Source organism: Carya illinoinensis, chromosome 8 (genome assembly GCF_018687715.1).
Source record: "Carya illinoinensis cultivar Pawnee chromosome 8, C.illinoinensisPawnee_v1, whole genome shotgun sequence".
Classification (NCBI taxonomy): domain Eukaryota; kingdom Viridiplantae; phylum Streptophyta; class Magnoliopsida; order Fagales; family Juglandaceae; genus Carya; species Carya illinoinensis.
In genome coordinates this window covers 245302-267508 of record NC_056759.1, presented here as the reverse complement: position 1 = coordinate 267508, position 22207 = coordinate 245302, and the positions used below count along the sequence as shown (strand labels likewise).

At 36.9% G+C, this 22207-nt stretch overlaps 2 protein-coding genes and 1 long non-coding RNA gene across 3 annotated transcripts; 2 read left to right on the top strand and 1 right to left on the bottom strand.

Annotated features, from left to right (window-relative positions):
* Window positions 1-713: 713 nt before the first annotated feature.
* On the bottom strand, window positions 714-4718 carry LOC122319014 (protein FLX-like 4). The gene is made up of 4 exons (XM_043136869.1): window positions 4540-4718; window positions 1937-2563; window positions 1338-1477; window positions 714-1243 (listed from the first exon to the last, which is right to left on the bottom strand). Exons 2-4 carry the CDS (start codon window positions 2488-2490, stop codon window positions 987-989), a joined length of 951 nt encoding a protein of 316 aa, XP_042992803.1. The 5' UTR covers window positions 2491-2563; window positions 4540-4718; the 3' UTR covers window positions 714-986.
* Window positions 4719-6297: 1579 nt separating this feature from the next.
* Window positions 6298-7052, top strand: LOC122319015 (putative per-hexamer repeat protein 5). The gene has a single exon (XM_043136870.1). It carries the CDS (start codon window positions 6426-6428, stop codon window positions 6888-6890), a length of 465 nt encoding a protein of 154 aa, XP_042992804.1. The 5' UTR covers window positions 6298-6425; the 3' UTR covers window positions 6891-7052.
* Window positions 7053-9448: 2396 nt separating this feature from the next.
* LOC122274151 lies at window positions 9449-10472 on the top strand. The gene is made up of 4 exons (XR_006228235.1): window positions 9449-9721; window positions 9872-9936; window positions 10035-10100; window positions 10399-10472. It is a non-coding gene; the product is annotated as an uncharacterized LOC122274151 (long non-coding RNA).
* The last annotated feature ends 11735 nt before the right edge of the window (window positions 10473-22207 follow it).

Below are 22207 nucleotides of genomic sequence, written 5' to 3'. Positions count from 1 at the left end.
TTTATTATTTAAATAATAAAATAAAATAATGATATTTTCTCATTTTCTTTTTCCCACGTAAAATTTTGGGTGGGTAATTTCCTTCTTAAACTATAGCAACAATGGAAATACCTTCAAATTATTTTCTATAATTAAAGGAAAACCAGGCGTGAAATTACACGGATAATACAAAAAACAATGAAGAGATGACTCTATGCGGGGGGGTGTTTGCTTGTTCAAAATATAAAAACAGTCGCGTATTGATAAGCAGAAATAATTAAATATATTAAAGAAAAAATATTTATGTAACTAACTATGTTATATGAATTCATAACTATCATTAAGTAGAAGTTATCATGGAACCCTCCATAGCACACAAAGTCGAGAGCTTTGCCATGCCACTCCAAGCTTCACAGCAGTCGAGAGGGCTCCAGTAATGGTCGGAGTTCAATCCAGCATCCTCTAGTTCGTTTTACCATGATTTTAACTTTTTAAGTAGAAACATTGAGCACCTTAACTGGTGCCGTTTGATAGTGAAACATCGTGTATAGTGGAAAACGATTGGGAGTGGTCGATCAAGAATCAAATGGCATAGATTTTTTAAGACAATGGTGTTTGCCATACAAAATTAAAAAAATGAACAGAAGGATGAGATGTCACCTGACCCTGACATTAAATTTTTCGAGATGAGTTGAGATGAACTCAACGTTCAAAGGGACTTAAAACAGATTCACTGGATTGACTAATTTCCGCACTTATATTTGGGTACTTCAAACTCAAGTCCTCCAGTCCTGTCAATTCATTACTTCAAGATCAAAGAAGAACAAACTTCTCGTCAACCCATAAGGTTGCATACGTATATGAAAAGGCAGCACGAGAACAAATAATTCTGTGAGAGAGGGCTCTAATCTACAGTTTTTAAAGCACTCTTCACATTGCTAAACCAACAAATTTCCAAAGAAGACAGAAAAGCTTATGAAAAATCTCTAATGCCAGCTTCTTCCCATTCACCTCTGCACAAGGGAGGGATCATATGCTCCTCCTGGGACAGAGGCACTTCCAGCACTAGGGACAGATGCACCAACAGCAGCACCACTAGCAGCTCCATTGCCAGTACTATAAGGAATCATCCCATCTCCCGCTGGCCCAACATCCACCTGAACAAGAGGCCTTCCATAGCTGTCAACATAGGCGCCAGCACCTCTTATAGGAGGTGGGTACGACGAATCTGGATTCATATAACTACTACCACATAGGTTTGGAGCTATTCATGCAATTTCAACACAGGCGTTAGAAACGAACATCTAAAGAAACTATCTGCTACTGAGACCATCATATAAACAGGCAAGAAAAGTTACCAAGTGCTCTATTCTCAGCATTCAAGACCTCGGCACGCAACTTTTCCAATTCTCTTGCCATTCCAATTAGATTCTTCTCCATTGCTTGCAGTTGCTCCACTTGCTCTATGTTAATTCCTTTTTCATACTCAAATGTGGTACTGTTCACCCAAACAACAGATTTTCAGAATAATCAGTCCATGTTAAAACACTACGTAGATTCAAAATGAAAAATAAGGTGGAGAAGATTCTTTGGTATCTAAAATATTTTTGTCTATAAGCTTCATTACCCTTCCATCAATCCACACAGCATGACTAAAGGGTCTGTGCAGAGAAATATAACTTGAGTTGAGAGGCTTAAGAAACAATGATTTCATTCCACATTTTTATTCCAATGGGCACAAGCAATCAGGAATATCTTCAAGATATGACTGGAATCATTGGATTCTAATAATCTGAATATTAAGTACAAGGCCACATTATTGCAATTCAATTATTAGTGAGTTGACACCTTGTTAGAATATTGTTAAATTACATTTAGTAAGGACTTTTTTGCTTTACATACACGAGTAAGGTCTTTTCAGGAAACATCCATGAAAGATACTTAAAGCATGACTCACCGCAGCCTTTGATGTTCTTGCCTCAAACTGTCAAGTTCAGAATGAAAATCTGGTATATGCTTTACATCTATCTCGGCTTTCTGCAATTCCTGAGTGGCCTTCTGAACATGGGCAGTCAGCTCTTGTCCAGTAGCAACCAAGTTCTGAGCCTCCATGTGGGCCTTTTGCAGGTCCCTCTTCACACTCTCACCAGCTTTAATATCTTCTTGCATTTTTCTCATCTTATCCTGCAAAATTCTGTTCTGTATATCATGCTCCCTCTGGATGTTTCTTATGTGGTCACTGATTCTATGCACTTCCCGCTGAGCAGCAACAAGCTCCTGCTCCAAAGTCAGATGAGTGGCTGCCAACCTACGATTCTCCCCTGCAAGTCTTTCTATTTCAGCTGCCTGAATGGCAATTTTATTCTCCAACAGTTCAGAAGGAGGGTGTGGCTCCAATAGGCGCTGCCCAGAAGCAGTAAACAATCCAGGAAATGGGCCATGCCGGATCATTCCTGAAGCCTGGACAGGATGTCGTTCAAAAGCTGGTGGAATTTGTCCTCTTGCAGCCATCTGTAAGAAGACCCACTCAGACCAGGGCAAACATCAACTATGATTTACACAATATGAGTCCTGAGGCAGCTACCTGCATTTTTATCGAGACAAGTGATCAAACCTATAAAACAAGTGATCAAGCTAAAATTCAGGCCATCCTTAAAACTTAAGAGAGAGAACCAGATGACCCACAACACTAACTAACAGGATTACCCAGACAAATCGGCAACATATGAAATATTACAAAGATCACAATGCAATAGCAATATTTCCAAACAGAATAACTAGATGGAGTTATAAATATATATATATATATGTGTGTGTGTGTGTGTGTGTTAAAAAACTAGGAGCATCCCTGAATATTTGCATTATCAGCAAATCATTAGCAAGCTGGAGAGATTAAAGCTTCTAATATGATTGGCCAACTTATATTTCATTCTAATTGATGCATTTGACTTAAAAAGCCTCAAAATCACCCACATGAAATATGCTCCATCCATTAGATAACCACCTGTAAATTTTAATTGATGATGTCATCCGAAAGGAATAGTTTTACTCCTATCGAATGAAAGTAAAATAAGACATCTTCCTTTAGACGCTGATGACTGGAAAGTTGTTAGACAGTTTATGACCTTGCTGTAGTCATTGCTGCCGTTAAATACTATAAATTTATTGCTAGTATAGAAACAGTATAAAAAAAATGCATAACTAATTATATTGCCTTGCGTTTACTTATCAAAAAAAAAATATATTGCCTTGATATTTCGCATAAACCCCCCATAAACTACCATTACCAACTTCTTCCCAATTGGGGCGCGTATTATTTATTTTCTAAATGAGCACATATTATTCACTTGCACCATCATTTTTACTAACAGTAACACAAGTGGGCAGTAGCCATGCTCTTTCTAAAGCTGTAGAGCTGACTTCTGTTTGTTCGTAATGTAAATGACACTCCATAATGGGATTGAACCACTCAAAGAACGTAAAATAAAATTTCCAAATTATCTGAATTAATATCACTTTCCTTCTATCCTTTCAGCTGAATTTTCTTCGTTTGTAAAAATGAAATCATATGCACACACTCTCTCTCCTTCCTTTTTTTCAGCCTTAATGTCAAACAGAAGCTGTCTCCCAGACAGATGCTCTACCTAAACAGTTAAGTAGATTCTACTTATGTTTCTAAATACTTAAAGCACTGAACTTTAGGAAGAGGTAGAGTATTTCCCAAGTAGGGAAAAGTTTTGCCATTAGCCAGAAATGATTAAATCTCAAGAAGAGTAGGTCGATATTATCCAGAAACGCCACTTCCCAACAATCTCTTACTTGCTGTGCAGAGCACGGAGTACAATAATGCCAGGCATTCCCAATCATACGAGTTTATCACAAAAAGAGGGCAGCAGGAAGATAATACGTGTGGCCAGAGAAATTTACAGACAAATCCTGTGACCGGAGTAAACCTACATATCAAATCCCGAGAGAGAGAGAGAGAGAGAGAGCTAGTTGATTACAAAGAAGTATAGGAGCAGATGACTCTGAAGCCTGAACACCCAAAACTTCTATATCGGATAGGAAATGATAGAATGAGCTTATGGGTAATTTGCATATTTGACGAAGATTATACACTGCCTGAAAGTGTTAATCTCATCTTATCATTACAACTTTATCAAATTTTCACATAAAATATAATCAACATCAAATTTTAAATCTCAAATCAATAATAATATTCTATCAATATTTTATTCAACTTTAATCTTAACTCATCTCATCTCAACTCACTATCCAAACGGCACCTAAATTAACAGGATGATACCGATACTTGGCGAGCTTAATAGCTTCCCAAGCACGCATCTTTATGCAAATGCGAGCCAGAATCAAATTGACTGATCAAATAACATGGTTGATATCAGATAAAGATAATCAAGAAGAGGCAATACGATAAAGATATCCAAACCCGAAAACAAAGGAAAATAAAATGAAGAGAAACAAAAGAAAAAAAAAAATATGATCACAAGAAGAGAACGAGCCAAAACAAGAATTAGTGTCGAAAGAAAGAGAGATACGTACAAGTTGCAGTGCTGGGCAGGGGGTAATCGAATAAATAGAATACGAACAAGCGGTAGTATTTGGTTTGGGGAATGGGATAAATGGAGACGTTGGCTGTGATCAGATTGAGAGAGTCTGCAGAAACCGGAGGAAATAGCTGCCGCGGCTTTGTCTGGTACGGAGATAAGGATTTTTCTGGCTGTAGTTAAACGACGAAATTGTTAGCCGTTTTGGGACTTATGGAAAGAAAAGCAGCCCATCTTTTAATATATGTAACGGTAGCCCACCAGCAATACTAGGGTTGAAAACAGGCCCAATTAGCGTTTTGTGTCCATAATAATATGAAATTGGGAGTCCATTAAGAGCGGTGCCAGTATTAGAAACAACTCAGGGTCAATCGATCAGATTGACATGTTGGAGCTGTGAAAGAGCACGTACGCCTCCAAAATCCAAATGGATGTGTTAGAACTGGACTCATATCATATGATATCCTCCTACTCCTCTACGAACAATATTACATTTACATTGGAACGAACCAACAGCCGAAAGATCAAAATATTTTGGTAACTAAACATCCATATATATATATATATTAATTATGGAATATGCTGTTGAAATCTCATATAATTTTTAATATATACCTAATAATGCCAAACAAACTTCTTTATAAACAGCTGCATACATGTGCTCCATTTTGAAATATATAAATGATAATTAACAAACGCCATTGCCGCTGGCCGGCCGCACGCTTTCTGGCGGCCGGGCATAGTACTACTGCATGTAGCGTTCCCGCTTGATTTTCACCAATGATCACAGAAACTAGCAGTTTGTCTTGATCATTCCTTAATAAATTTCGAAATTTAAACTGGCTAGCTAACTCTTAGTTGTAATATATATGATAACATGTACGTGGATGCATCACATGTATGATATATATATATATATATATATATGCTTGGCGAAGAAACTTGCTTTGCATCACAGACTTCAGAGTTTTTGAGGTTATAAAAAACTCTGCTTTTAAATATTTTCTATGCTCTAGCTAGCTAGTTGTTGAAATTAAGATGAGATCGCTCCTTCAAACTCTATTTGCATGATAGTCATGATAGTTATCCGAAAACCAAAAAGGAAAGAGAAAAAACAAGTAATAAAAGACCGTGGAGGGAACATGCATGCAGTTTCGAGATGTCTGTCGAAAGGAAGAACTGGAGCTAGCTAGCTGCTGTAAAAATTTTCACGTTTTTCTAGTATCTTCTAGCCTAGCTGCATGCACGGCCATTCTTAATAATATATTGCATCGAGTGTCTTGCATCTCCAACAGGTTCACGCAACATAGATGTCATAATGCTTTCGATCCCCGAAAGAAATGATCAGAACTTTATCTTGTGATAGTGTTTGTGAGCCACCTGTACGTAGACTCCACTATGACGAGTGAGTGGGGAATAAAATGTAAATGGGTCGGCACCATGCTAAAATTATTGTGTCCACCCAATATTCCTCCTAGCTACTCACGTGGCATATAAAATTGATCATATCAGTACTGTTCTCTAAACTACCTCATATTCATTTCCACCCAAATACCCCAGCATGCATTTGCATCCACTAACTTCAGTTTTTTCAACCAGATTTAAGTAAAATATTGCCCCAAATCCATCACAATCCCTGATTATAAAGCAAGCCACATCTGTTTCCCACTTCTTGCTGCTGCAGTCTACTCGCTCACCACTTCACATGCTCCACCAACCTCGCTATCTATCACTATAAATAGCCCTGTTTCTCAACCTCCCCCTCACACTAATTAAGCACATTAGCACAAATAGCTAAATTTTAGAATATACTCTCTTTTCCCAGCGTTCCAAACCTCGATTTATATACTGTTGGCTCTTTGGGCAAGTTGGCCTCAAATCATGGGCAGTTTGAAGTGCTTTGCTCTTGTTGCTTTACTCATGTCAACCTCTGCAATGGTGTCTGAAAGCCGAGTGGCAAGAAAGGACCTGGGCTTGGACCTTGGTGGCGTTGGAATTGGTCTTGGTGCAGGGGTAGGCATTGGACTCGGAGGTGGAAGTGGTGCAGGCTCGGGCTCGGGCTCTGGTTCTGGGTCTAGCTCAGGGTCAGGTTCAGCCTCTGCCTCGGGATCAAGTTCTGGGTCAGGCTCGTCTGGCGCTGGGTCAGAAGCAGGCTCATATGCTGGATCTTACGCTGGGTCAAGGGCCGGATCAGGATCAGGAGGCAATCAAGGCTCAGGCTCTGGTTTTGGACGTGGTGAAGGTTATGGCGAGGGTTCTGGCAGAGGAAGTGGTTCCGGTAAAGGTTCTGGTTACGGTGAAGGTCGTGGTTATGGCTCAGGGTCTGGGAGCGGACACGGAAAATAAAGTCGCCCCAATTTGCTTGGAATGAAATGAAAAGAAAAACAAAAAGTTTCACCATTTTAAGCATGAATAAATAAGTAGATGGTGATTGTGACGTGCGTCTATGTATCCTTATATGATATATTTATATGGAAAAATATAATTGCAAGCATACTTATATATTAATCTGTGTATCAATGTGATGTGATTGATCAAAAAGTAAATTTTGTTAAAAATAGTGTTAATTTAAATTTTAAGTATAAATGAATCAATATTGGTACACAGATTAGTACGCGACTGTGTTTGTATATAGCAAAACTCAATCTATATTTACAATCTTTCATCCCATATAATTATATTTAAGATGCTCTATATATGTCCATTTAAGAAAAGTTTCCTTCGAATACTATAATTATTGTACCTCTTTCTTAACTTTTATTCCCCAACCCACCCAACATTCTCAATGGCTTTATAATCATATAAGAGAGCATAAAAAATACATAAAAGTGATTACATATAACTAAACTCTTAAAATATATCACCAAAACTCTTCTATATATATATACATTGACTTTTATAAAATACTATGTATTAACTTATCTATTTTTTCTTAATATTATTCAAATAAAAAAAAGCTTATTCCGTTGCATTTGGATGCTGAAATGATTTGAATTGATCTAGTTTAACTTTTTTAAGAGAAGTTGAAATAGTGGTGAGTTCCATCAATGATTGATTTGAAATGAGTTGATAGGAATTTATGTTCCAAACATAACCCTAGTCCGAGCAAATGATGTGAAATTGGAAGAAAATAAACCTTTTGGAAATGGCAAACAAGTCTTGTTTCAAGCCAGAAATCCTTTGGCAATTTGGCATTATCAGAAAATATAACAATGGCAAATAATTTTCCCAGTATCCATCTAAAGCCATGACCAATAAAATCTAATCCTCCACTAGGGAAGCTGTCAAATCTCATCCAAAGTATCCAACAAATCTCATCAAAATGTAATTCTTAAACAACAAAACCGTGTGTGAAAATCTTTGGTAAACACAATTGGTTGCCCTAGAATTGAAGACTGAAGTCATATTGCTTGAAAATAAATTATGCTGCAGATTTGTATCTGCAGTAATAGGAATCTCCAGCATACTTCTAATTAGGATTGTTCATGCGGACCAGATTTGGCTCGGCCCGGACTGAAAACCGGAATTCCGGTTATGGGTTTCAGCCCGGATTTGATCCGGGCTGGAACCCGCATTAGACAAATCGAATTTATCCGGTCCAGACCCGGGTAAGAAACCCGGGTTCCGTATTAGTAACCGGGTTTGTATAAAAGGAAAAAAAAAAAAATTGTTTCGCCTCCCCCAGGCCTCAATCCTTCCCCCCCCTCCCTCTCTCTCTCACGCGAAACCTAGCCAAGAAACCTAGCCGCCGCTTCGTCTCAGGGTTCCCTATCTCCGAGATCTCGATGGTTAGTTGATGGAGAGAGAGCAAATATGGGAAGAAGATGGAAGTGCTTCGCTCGAAGGCCTTCGTCCCTAACTGACCTCTCTCTCTCTCTGTTTTGAGCCCTAAAACCTTAGTCATCGCCAAGCTATTAGATCTTTTAGGATTTTTTTTCTTTTATTTCTTTATTGATTTGGGTCTGTTTTGATGAGAATGTTTGAATGTATTTTAGGGTTTTGTTGTTTGAATGTTTGAATGTTTTGATGAGAATGTTGAATGTATTTTTTCGAGGAATATATTTGTGGGTCAGATCTGTGCTAGCATACGTATTTTTTGTTAGTCAATATTTTTTTTGTGTTGATCCTCTTGTTGGTAGATACCTTAGGATCTTACCAAGATCAGTTTTTTCTGTTCATTTGAGTGGTCTTACCAAAGAGATAGATGATAATCTTATCATGATCAAGAGTAAGGAGTAGCTGTGAACAACAGCATCACATATTATAGCATATTATATAGAGCTAATAAAAGGGACAAAAAGGGATACCTTTTTGTTTTATTTTCTTTGTATATTTTTAGTTTTGTTAGCCTAGGTCCATGTAAGGGGCATCCTGTTTATATACGAGCCAAGGGCTCTAGTTTTGAACATCCAAAAGCTTAATACAACTGATTTTCCCTCTCAAGAGCCCAAGGTTTGTTCTTTGCTTACCCTCTATTTTATCGTTAAATCTTCTATCACTTGGGTCTTCACTGAATGATACTTATTTGCTGTAATATTGAGGGTAATGCCCTTGAACCTACGAAACATGTTGAATATCATATGATTCTTTGTTGAACTGGATTGTTTTGTTAGTATAGAAGTAATGGGAGTATTTTGTTGAAAGTATAATATCAGAGTGGTCTATGGGGGGTTTTGAAAATCATATTTGATAAATCTTAATGTTTTTAGAGTAAGTTCAATATTAAGAATATTATTTTATTTGAGTAGAAGAAAAAGAAATTCAAGAAAATATAGGCTGTAGTAACTTGTATATATCTTCAAGCTACCGCAGCTTGAGAAAAGTGTTGACACCTCCTCTACTTAAAAGGCAAACTCATGTTAGCATAACAAGTTTAACAAACAGAGTAAACGAAGTGAAATAATATTGATAATGGTCATCATTATTAGTACTTCTTTTAGAATGAAATCACTTTGTCTGGCAGATAAGTTGGTTGGTTTTCTACAGTGTAACAATTTCAAAAGGTTGGAAGATCTTTGCTGTTGCTAATTTTGCTGACAGTAATAAGTTGTGCATAATGAACCCTACATGTTATTCTCTAGACATCCTTAATATCGCTCAACTGTTGAAATAATATCATTTGTTTCTTGTTGTAGACACAGTGATTTGTAGCGAGATTGAGGATGCTACCTGCAGATGTGAGTCATGATCCATGAGACCAAAAACAAAAAAAAGAAAAGCATCATATTGGTCATTTTGTTTTCCTTTCACAGATCAATATCACAAACAACATTTATCCCTCAATATTTATTCCTTTATTCATGTCGATGTTCTATTTGGCAATATAGGTTCTAAAGAAAACCTTCAAGAAGTTGGACCATGATGTAAATATAGAGAATTTTATGTGTTCAAGGTACTATTGTATTGATCAATCTGTAAATTTTATGTGTTCAAGGTTATTCCTGCAAGTTTTCATTTTAACTGAAATATCTGAAAATTTTGATGCTATAGAAAGAAGTTTCAGATGTGGCGAAGGAAGAAGTTCAAGGTGATGGTAATCTACTGATTTCCAATCAGGTAAGATCAAGTTTCAGCTTATTCTTTCTCAGTTGTGTCCAGTAGCTAATCTCTCCCGACTCTTCTGAAATACTAATGAAGAGTGTGCTGCCCTTTTTCTGTTTACTCCTCAAATCTGTATGATTTAATCCAAGAACTTCTTGACCCTATCTGACTTGGCACCCCCTTATTTTTCTTTTTTTCTTGCAGCCCTCAAACAATCGAGGTACAGATTGTTTACCACCAGTATCTTAATACATTATTATTTGGATTCTTTATTTACTCGATTAAGTGGATTGTGGGTAAATACGATGTGCAGGAATTGAGGAATCAATTAAGGGTATTGCAAGCTCAACTTACAGGAGTACAAAAGAGACTGAGGTGCACCTTATGGGCTTTTGTTTTTTGAAGTACTGCTTTTTCTTTCGGTTCTTGTGGATCGTATTGTTAGTGTTAGATGGATACTGAATAAAAGTTCAACTGTATTTACTGCTGCTTATTAGAAACTCTCTGTTTTATTATTTTGATGAGAATGTTTGAGTAGTTACAAACTGGGAAGACTAAAATGCCATTTTCATTCTATTTTATTTTTTGCAAGATCACTTTGAGGCCAATCTCTTTGAAGTTGCTATTTGTTGTAGAAATTAAATCACTGATTTTGTAATTCATATATTGTAATTTAGTATTTCGTAATGTAATGTATAAATAACAAATAATATAATATGTAGCGGATTGTATTGTAATGCATGCATACTTGCATAGATGAATATTGGAATTTTTTTTGGTTTGATATGCATTTTTATTGGGAGGCAAATTAAGTGGAATTTTTATATAGGAGTGATATTTTTCAACCTCTAAAGTGCACAATCAAATTTATTTATTTTTTATAAAAAAAATCAGAGTTATATGTGAAAATATTGGATATATTTAGGCTTTTATATGGGGTTAACAAAAAAAAAACCGGGTTTAATCCGGAATCCGGGTTTTGAAAAATCCGGATTCATCCGGGTTCCAGCCCGTTTATGACACGGACTAACCTGGGCCGGGTTTCGGCCCGTATTTGAAATCCGGATTCCGATTTGGATCTACCCGGATTTCCGGGTCGAAACCTGGATGAACAGGCCTACTTCCAATACTACAAAACCGCTACCTATAAGGTTGTATAGGCATAGAATTCAGCTAAATCACCTTTTGGCTAAGAACATTCTCAAGAATTATACACAAAAGCATCAAGAGAATATGCTTATTCCCTTGCTAAAGTGGTCAAAGTAGCACTGATAGAGGACACAAGACAGTCTACAACAGAGGCCACTAACCACACTGCTGCTATGCCTTGGCCTCGCACCACCAAGTCTGCCACTCCAGGAACTTTTGTGTATTGCACTCACATTCATGTAGATATTGCGGAGTTAGTTATTGTGCAGCTGTCATTTTTGTATTTTTATTCCTTTCTGCTATATCAGCTACAATTTGTAGTGTATATATTTGTAATGCACAATGTGGATGTAAGTTTTTGATCATCTTAATGAGAATTCAGTTTTCTCTCATCTTCTTTGTTAAACTTTCCTTTACATTCAATATTTTAACATGGCGTTGGAGCTAAGTTGAGCCTAGGGGTTCATTCGGTCTGATCTGGTCGGTCCGAAGGGGGTATTATGGACCAGACCGAACCTATTCGATTCGGAGTTTTTCCACCCTGGACCAGATCGAAATGGGTAAGTACCGATTCGGTCCGGTCCCATTCGGGACGGGCCAGTCCAGTTGGTCCGTCGGTCCAATTCGGGGCTCTTGGTCCGGTCGGTCTGCCCTGGTCCGAACTGGGCCTTTGGCCCAACACTTGCATTTTATGTTCAATTTTTTCAGCCCATTATACATTTTTTCGAATTTTAAGTCCAAAAATACTAAAAAAAAAGATCTTGATGGAAAAATAAAAATAATTAAAATTATTAATCTAATTATTTTAGTACATCACTCCATAAAACACTAAATATTCCAATTATCAACACTGTTACATTAGCAAAAAATGGACATGCCCAAAAGGAAAAAAAAAACACTAACATTCCATGTTAGTGCAGCTGCAGCACTGGAGAACAGGAGAAGTCCCAGTTTCCCTAATTCCATCCATTCCAAACAAGTGAACCTATGATAAAAAGTCTGAATAAAAAAAGATAAAAAAAAATATATATACAAGTAACAATTACATAATAATACATAGCTGTCACTTTCTTAGGCTCTTACCCTCTCATATTTACTGATTTACATCAATACAAAACACAAATATATATATATATATATATATATGAACACATCTAGACTAGCAACCAAATGAAGTTTCTTCCCTACTACAGCCTATTGCTACAAAATAACAAAACACATAATAAACCATAGCCACAAAGTTGCTGCCTCCAGACTTCCCATGTTGCTACTAATTCCCTGCTACTACCACAAAATTGCTACTTCAATCATCTTGCTACTGATGCTCATGCATTCCAGTTTGCACATGCTCATGCACTGATTTGCATTGAAAAAGGCACAAAATTATTGAATCAGATTCAAAATCAGTAAAGAACAAATTCAATAAACCAAGTAAAAAATAAAGTAATTATGAGAAATTTCTTTATATACACATTTAGCCATAAGGCTCTGCACCGTAATGTTAAGATATTCCACATACACTTGATAATGTTGATTATATTAATATAGTCCAAGATAGCTTTAAAAAATCAAAATACCAATAAGTTTTTAGTGTAGTTGATGTGGAAAGCTGCAGTGGGTGTGTAAAAAACTAGACTTGTAAATAAATTTTCTCATAGGAAATACCCTGAGTTAGAAGCATATTGATTAATAAGTTATTTAGTACAATAACTTGATGAAAAAAAATATCACTTGGTATACTCTGATTGCAAAACAATTATGTATTGAGAATACATAATTGTTTTCTTCAAGAACTAAATTGAAATAGATGTCAGTAGTATTTGATATTTGCATATGAAAATGGAGTATATATAAGCCGAAGTCCTATGTTACTCTTTCTTCTTAACTTAAATTATGTGATTTGGTTTATTCTTCAAACTCAAAAAACAAACCAGAAATCTTTGCCCCATGTAGTTGCCAAACAGCATTTTATTTCAAACTCTTCATATTGGAAGAAAGCTTATAGCCCTAGCTTCTAGTTGTAAAATTATTGAATACAATATACATAACAAATTATATGTTTAGAACTCATTATATTGAAATGTTTAGACAATTAATATAGTTCTTATGGATGGAAATAGAGAAAAGTAATCCTTAGCAAAAAGGTAAGAACCTCTAAGGCAAAGTACTGAAATAGTTGTAGTGAAACAGAGAAATAGAAACAGAAAAAAAATAGAAATAGAGAAACAGAAAAAAATAGAGAAATGTTCAAACTATTATAACAGAAACAGAAACATTAGCACCATTAATTCACTACAATCTTCTCACCTATTATAATAGAAAAAAATAGAAATAGAGAAACAAAAAAAATACAGAAATAGAAACTATTATAACAGAAACTAGAAGCATTAGCACCATTAATTCACTACAATCTTCTCACCTGTTTAGTCTTTAATTAGCATTGAAATTTGGGTCGGTAGGCATTGAATTTGATGCCTCCACAGAATCAGCAAACTCCTCTAAAATTTAAAACAAAACAAGTTAAATAACCTTACACAACATATATTATAAAACAAAATAAACAACAAAATAAATGCATTACATACCCATATCCAATTGCTTCTCAAATTTCTCTGCTTCATCCATTAAAGTTCATTGGAGTAGAAGAAGAATGAAGTCAATTTTGTGCACATATGAGACCCTCAACACTCATCGGATTTAAACTACTTCTGAAAGAGTCAAGCACACGACCAGCAGTGCTAAAAGTAGATTCAGAGGCCACAGTAGATACCGATATTGCAAGTACATCGCGTGTAACTTTTGAAAGTACACGATATCTAACTGAATTCACCTTCCACCACTTTAGAATGTCAAAATTATCATCTTGATCATCACATCTTTCAGCTAAATATCTATCAACCTCTGACTTACTTTCCAAACTGTCTTCTGACTGTAACTGGTGCTTAAATTGTGCCATCAATTGTGCCTTTCTACTCTCATTCTTGTCAACTAAAGGACCTACATCTTCATGTGGGAAACTTGTGGACTGAGGAGAACTCTCTTCTTCATTTTCCATGTATGCCTCATAAATGCGAGTAAATGCATTTCTCACCCTCCAACTGAAATCAATTTTTTTTTGTAGGATCATGTGCATACATTTGTCACAAACCAAAATCAAGATATCGCATCTTAAACCTAGGATCAAGAAGAACCCCAACATACAGCAACATATTTTGATTTTCCAAATTGTCCCGATACTTTTCAAACTTTTTCAACATATTTGTGGCCATTAATCCCACCACAGGGCTTCGTTCTTCACACTCCATGTTAATAGCATCTTTTATACCAACCAACTCCGGGAAAAAAATATTGCAAGTTATGTATTCACCCCCCGAGAAACGTAACGTTGTATCGTGAAATAATTGAAAAAACCTCACAAATAGCTTCACCTTCTCCCAATCAGATGCATTGGGAGTCCCTAACTTCCTCGACTTTCTTTTATTCACCACATCTTCATCATCAACATCGTCGTCATCATCACCTTGAATACTACCAAGGAAACACGGATCTTCTTCCTTCAATCTCTCAAAAGCCTTACTAAATTTTACAGCCCTCTCCAACATAAGATAGGTGGAGTTCCACCTAGTTGGTACATCTAAGCAAACTTGGGATTTGGATTGAATATCTTCCAAACCCACACATTTCTTAAATATTGACTACCTTTGAGGGGAGGATTTAACATATTTCACAACACCCATCACCTTCACAATAGACTCATCATATTCTTTCAACCCTTCACGGACAATTAAATTCAAAATATGGGCTGAACATCGAATATGTAAGAAATCATGTTCCAAAATCGTGTCTCTCCTATACTTGGTTTTTTTTTTCAAAAAAGAAACAGCTCCATTATTAGAACTTGCATTATCAAGAGTGATTGCAAGTATCTTTGGTTGCCCCCAATCATGCAAACACATCTCTATACCCTTACCAAGTGTATCACTCTTGTGATTTTCAACCAAAGAAAATGATAGAATCCTCTTGTGTAATTTCCAGTCATCATCAATAAAATGTGTTGTCAAACACATATAGTTTAGGTTTTGAACGGATGTCCATGTATCCGTGGTCAAGGAAATTTGCTGCCCTCGAAGAGCATTTTTCAACTTTTGTTTTTCCCTCAAAAACAAACTAAAGCAATCCTTGGCAACCGTCATACGAGATGGAATCCCTACCCACTTAGGGCAAACTACAAGTATAAACTTCCTGAAATCCTCTCCTTCAACATGCCTAAAGGGCAACTCATCAAAAATAATCATCTCCGCTAAGGCTTGTTAGCAAGCCTCAACAGAAAATGAAATGGGCACAAGTCCCCCACTACTACTTCCTCCCTCCACCTTCCAACCTAGAGTGGTCTGGGAATTATCCGTCTTCTTAAACGGACATTTTTTACATTGGTACTCAATGTGGCACTTCATGGATTTCGTATCATTGGTCTTCATATCACATGCATACGAAACACCACAATAATTGCAAGCAGCCCTAGGTTTAGTGGGATCACCTTTTGGTATTTTTGTAAAGTGATCTCAAACCATTGACCGCTGTCTACCACGTTGTGACCCACCAACCGAACTATTACTTACATTGGATGGCTGTGGAGGTGGAGGTGGAGGTGAAAATGGAGGAATGTCTTGTGTTGACTCTTGCACATCATTTGTAGACGACTCCATCTACAAAAATGAAGAGACATAAAATAAATTTACAGGAAAAACAAGAAACAGAATTGTTGTCTCATAATGATAATAGCCATTAGCCAATAGGTAGAGATTAAAAAACAATACAGAAACAGAGAAACAGAAAAAAAATACAAAAATAGAAACAGATACAGAAACAGAAACAGAGAAACAGAAAAAAAATACAGAAACAGAAACAGAAACATAGAAACAGAGAAACAGAAAAAAAAATACAGAAACAGAAACAGAGAAACAGAAAAAAAAATACAGAAACAGATAAACAGAAACATGGAAACAGATAAACAGAAAAAAAAAATATACAGAAACAGAAACAGAGAATCAGAAAAAAAATACAGAAATAGATAAACAGAAACAGAGAAACAGAAACAGAGATGCCTTCAAATGCATATTGTATTCTTTAATTTCTTTCTATTGAACATAATTAGCAATTAGGTAAAAAAAAAACATTACTCAATTTAGAAGGAAATAGACTATCATTTCATATCTCTCACAGAAGAAATGATACATGAAGATAGAGGGTCATGTTTGGTATTTCAAAGAATTAACAATCGTAAAGATTCAAATAAACAGTTTCTACTTTATTGCCAATTTTAATTGTTTATTAATTAATAAGTGTTAATATAGAAAGTAGATATATCGTCATTGTATGTTTCCAAATATATTCATTAAAAATGTATATATGGGGTATGCAGACTGATAATTATTTTTGGAATAACTAATGGAACTTTTGTTTAGAACGTTTTTCGACCTCTTTTAATAAGAAAACTTCTATTTTGTTTAGAACGTTGATCATTGATAGTCATGTTTCAAGACGAATCTATATATTCTGTAATCTTATATATAGGATTTGCACATTAATAGAGAAATGTTCAATGTGAGATCAACTACATGAATGATTGTTGCTAACATAGGATTTTCTGGAGTACTCTGTTGCTTTACATTGAGGGCTCCACAGTTAGTAATGAAGACCGGGCAGCATATAGAGGCAATCACTGGAATGGATCCTATTATCTACAAAGGGGCGGCACAAGGCAACTTGGAGGCCTTCTCCGATCCACTTGATGGGTTTTTAACAGTTAATAAAAATACAATCATACATATTGTAAGAATCTAAACACATCTTTATATTTTCTCTCATATTTTCTACCTATCCATAATAGCCATTACACTTACTGGGCATAAATGCAAGAAATACCAAACAAAAGTATACGATAGAGAGAGAGAGAGAGAGAGAGAGAGAGAGAGAGAGAGAGAGAGAGAGAGAGAGAGAGTACCGAATAATAAACGGTGTCAGAGGGGCAGCACGGCAAGGGGAACCCGTTGCCCCGCCCCGTTCTCCCCGCACCCGCATAGGCGGGACGGGGCATCCGCACCGCATGGGCGGGGCCCCCTGCCAGTATATGGCTTCCCAGCGGAGGCGGGGGACAGAAACGGCCTCCCCCTGGTCCGGTTTTCCCCCGCCCCGCCCCGGTTAATATATATATTAATAAGTATATAATTATATATAATATATAATATATATTATATTATATTATATATATATATATATATATGAATAAGTATGCTTAAATGAAACGACGCCATTTTGTAGTTGACAAAACGACGTTGTTTCATCTTAGGGGGGTTTATTATTAACCCACTAAATGAAACGGCACCGTTTTGTCCACCACAAAACGGCGCCGTTTCATTTAGTGGGTTAACCTAAATCCCCATCCCTCCGAAACCCCCAAGCAGTTCGCACATCTGAAGGACTGAAACCCAGAAACCCTCCTTCCCCTCGCAAGTCACAACCAATCGGTCCGCCGCACGCCGTGTTCCCTCCTCCCTCTCTCGGCCCCGGACGCACGCCACACGGTACACGGTAAGTTAAATTTTCTCCTCCTCGTTTGATTTTCTCCGTTAATTTTTTTTTTTTTTTTAGAGTTTTGATCGGAGATTGGAGGAAGGATGGAGTTGAATCGGAGATGGAGGATGAGATTTGTGAATTGTGTGTTGTGGATTCGTTGTTTGTGTGATTGTTTCGGATTTCAATTTTTTTGGATGTTTCAGATTGTTTTTTTTTTTGTAAATTTCATTGAAACCCTAACCCCTGAATTGAAACCCCTAAATCAATTTAGGGGTTAGGGTTTCAGATTGGGACCCTAAATTAAATTAGGGTTCCAATCCGAAACCCTAATTTTTTTAGGGGTTTCAATCACTAAATTGATTTGGAGTTTCGGATTGGAACCCCAATTTAATTTGGGGTTCCAAGCCGAAACCCTAATTTTGATTAGGGTTTCATTGGTTGAAACCCCCAAATTGAATTAGGAGTTTAAATCAATGAAACCCCTAAATTGATTTAGGGTTTCAGATTGGAGCCCAAATGAATTAGGGGTTTCAATCAATGAAACCCCTAATTTGAGGAAGGGTTTCAGATTGGAATCCCAATTAGGGGTTCCAATCCGAAACCCTAAATCAATTGTTTGGGGTTTCATTGAAACCCTAACCCCCAAATTGATTTGGCAATTTCATTGATTGAAACCCTCAAATTGATTTTGGGGTTTCAATCAATGAAACCCCCAATTTGATTTAGGGTTTCGAATTGAAAATTTGGGGTTCCAATCCGAAACTCAATTATTTTTTTGATGTATGCAGTTTTGTATGCAGTTTTTACTGATTGTGTTGGATTGCACTTTAAATTTTTTTTTTTTTTTTTTTTTTTTTTTTTGTTGGAGAATCGGGAATGTCTTCGGATTTCAGTGATAGCTCGCCTTTTCCAGCCAACACCCCTACCCCAGAAACTAACCCTACTCCTACCTCTATAACGAGTACACCCTGCCCTGCTCCGAAGCCCACACAGGGCAAAAAACTTGTATCCATAGTTTGGCAACACTTTACCAAACTAGAGGGTGGTGACCCCAACAACCCACAAGCTAAATGTAATCACTTTGGGAAAATGTATGGATGTCACTATAGAAAATATGGTACATCCTAGCTGAAGGTCCATCTAGAGGAATAATGCAAAAAGAGTCCAATTTTAAAATTCTTAGTAGATAATGGTCAATCTAGACTAGATTTTAAAATGGCGGATGAGAGTAGTGGGGCCGGGGGGCCAACATTGAAGGGGTATACGAAGTATAACCCCGATGAGTGTAGAAGGAAGTTAGCTCATATGATTGTCATGGACGAGCTGCCTTTTCAGTTTGTGGAGGGTAAAGGGTTCCAAGAATTTGTCCAAGAATTGAAACTGAGATTTGTACTTCCTTCTCGTCACACTGTGGCAAAAGATATTAAGAAGATGTACCTCCATGATAAAGATGTTTTGAGGGGCCAATTGGCGGGTTTGGTAGTTTGCCTCACTACCGATACTTGGACTTCTATCCAAAATATGAATTACATATCGTTGACTGTGCATTTTGTTGATGCTGATTGGGTTCTGCACAAAAAAATTATTAAATTTTGTCAAATAACGGATCATAAGGGTGAGACGATTGGGAAGGCATTGGAGGCCGCAATAAAGGAGTGGGGGTTGGAAAAGATTTTGTCCGTGTCAGTTGATAATGCGTCGTCTAATGATGTCGCATTGGGATATCTAAAGAATTATCTTAAAGATGCAAATAAGACATTCTTAGGTGGTGAATACTTACATGTTAGATGTGCTGCACATATTTTGAATTTAATTGTGACTGAGGGGTTGAAAGATGTTGATGACTTGGTTGCACGAGTTAGAATGGTTGTGAAATAGGTGAGGTCTTCTCTTTCTAGATTGGAGAAATTCAAAGTTGCTGCAAAGGCTGCAGGCATAACATCGAAGAAGGGTCTTTGTACTGATGTTCCTACCAGATGGAACTCAACCTTCTTGATGTTGGAGGCGGCCCAAGAATATAAGGCAGCCTTTCAATTATTGGGTGATGAAGACATTTAATATGTCAAATACTTTGATGAGCACAAGGGATCACGAAAGCCTAATGATGATGATTGGGTGATAGTTTCTACTTTCGTTGATTTTCTTAGATTATTTTATGATGTCACATTGAATATATCTGGTTCTTTGTACCCTACATCCCATGGGTTTTGTCAACAAATATGTAGGGTAAAAGAAGAATTAGAAGATATGTGTAGGGGTTCCAATGAAAGGATGATGGGGATGTCAGTGACCATGATGCTAAAATATGACAAGTATTGGGGAGATTTGACTAGAATGAATATTTTCTTATATGTGGCTGTTATTCTTGATCCCCGTCTAAAAGTTTCAGGTTTGTTATATGGGTTGGGACTTGTTCACAATCAGGTATGGATTGAACTTATTGGTGAATTGGCCCGAGATACCCTGAAAAAATTGTATGATGAGTTTAATGCAATTAAGGGTGGTACTACATCAAAGACACATATACCGACCCCAACACCTTCTACAGACACCGTGACCGGGCCTTACAAAGAAGCGCAGAATGTCGTGGACGAAGACCCTCGCACAGAATCTCACACGAGTCCATCAATCTACGAAAGTCGTTTCTGAGTTAGACAACTATTTATCAGCGGATATGGTCCAAGATGATGATGATCATTTCGATATATTAGGATGGTGGAAGAATGCCTCAAAAAAATATCCCATCATTTCTGAGATTGCCCGCTGTATTTTGGTCATCCCTATTAGCACTGTTGCCTCAGAGTCAACGTTAGTCATATATTGGATCCTTTCCGTAGTTCATTGTCTCCTACAACTGTAGAGGCATTGATATGCACACAGAGTTGGACGATAGGAAAGGATATTCATGTTCCGGATATTTTAGATTTTAAGAAGACCGATGAGAGTGGTGATCAGTTTGGATTTGGACCACCTGGTAATTGTTTTTTATTTTATTATTTTAATTTATTTATATTCATTCCCATTTCATCGTTATTAATTTTAATATTAATTTTTGTAGTAACACATGAGACGTCTAGCACATCTGCAACATAAAAATGTGCTCAAGCCTGGGCCGCCCCAACTGTCACACCCCTTGACTCAAAGACAAGCCACAGCTGACAAGCCTCTTTAGAATATTCAATTTTAAATTATTTGGTCAAATTTTGTATTCAATGATTTGTAATGTTGATACAATGTCCCTTGAACACTTTTATGATTGTAATTTTGTAATTATTTAATCTTTCAATTTTGTAATAACTTAGTTATTATTATTAGTTTATTACGTATTAGACTCTTAGACTAGCAACTTTTATTAGCCATAAAATCAATTACCATTCATAACACTTCTTTTTTTTTAATCTGGTTTTTAAATTTTTTTTTTCCTTTTTACTTATAATTTTATGGGCTGAAAAATGAAAATGGCCTACAAGCTTTTTTGGGCCAAAAATACAACTTTGTGGGCCATTTTTGGCCTATTGCTTCGGTTTATGGGCCCAAAATGGCCCAGAAATTGCTTTTGGGCCATTTTTAGCCCAAAAATTGCTTCTGGAAGGGGTGCGGGGGGGCGGACGGATTGCCCCCCCACCCCGTACCCCATCATGCGGGACAAGGTCCCGCGCCCCCACACACCGGGGGTGGGGGACGGGGAAACATTTCTCCATCCGCCCCATGCGGGGGCCGGGGGGGTCTACCCCGCACCGTATGGTGCGGGTAGCACCTCTAGGCCCAGGGTGTGACGCCCCCAATTTCCGTTTGGAATCGGACGGACATTTGAAGCGTCGAGACATGCAATACAAAGTTACCTGCCCCCGTTCATGACATATAAGATGCAATGTTCCTAACATGCATCTAACAATATGCAATATTCGCAACGGATAAATTTTTTCTTTAGCAATACTATGCACCAAATTGAAAATATCCCAAATACTTAAAACATATTTCATACATAAAAACCCATTGAACAACTAAGATCACAACACTAGTCCAAAATGGTTATGATCCAAAAAGTACTAGAGATGCAACTCAATCGTACAAGTAGTAATTTATGTTAATTACTATATTAACATTGATGTCGCATCGTCGCTTAGTCAACTGTATCTAGTTCATCAGCTCCTGATTCTCCTTCAGGTCCTGTAACAAGATCTACCATTCGGGAGGAATGGTAGTTGGGACTACCAAAGTGAGATTTGATTACAAATCTCAGTAAGTTAAAAAAAAATGCATAAATGCATGGATGACAGTAATGATGCATGGATGACAGTAAAAGCATAAATGCATAATCAAATTCATAAGTAATTAAAGCATAACTTGGCGTACAACATAACATAATTGACATAACTTAAATTGAAACATGAACT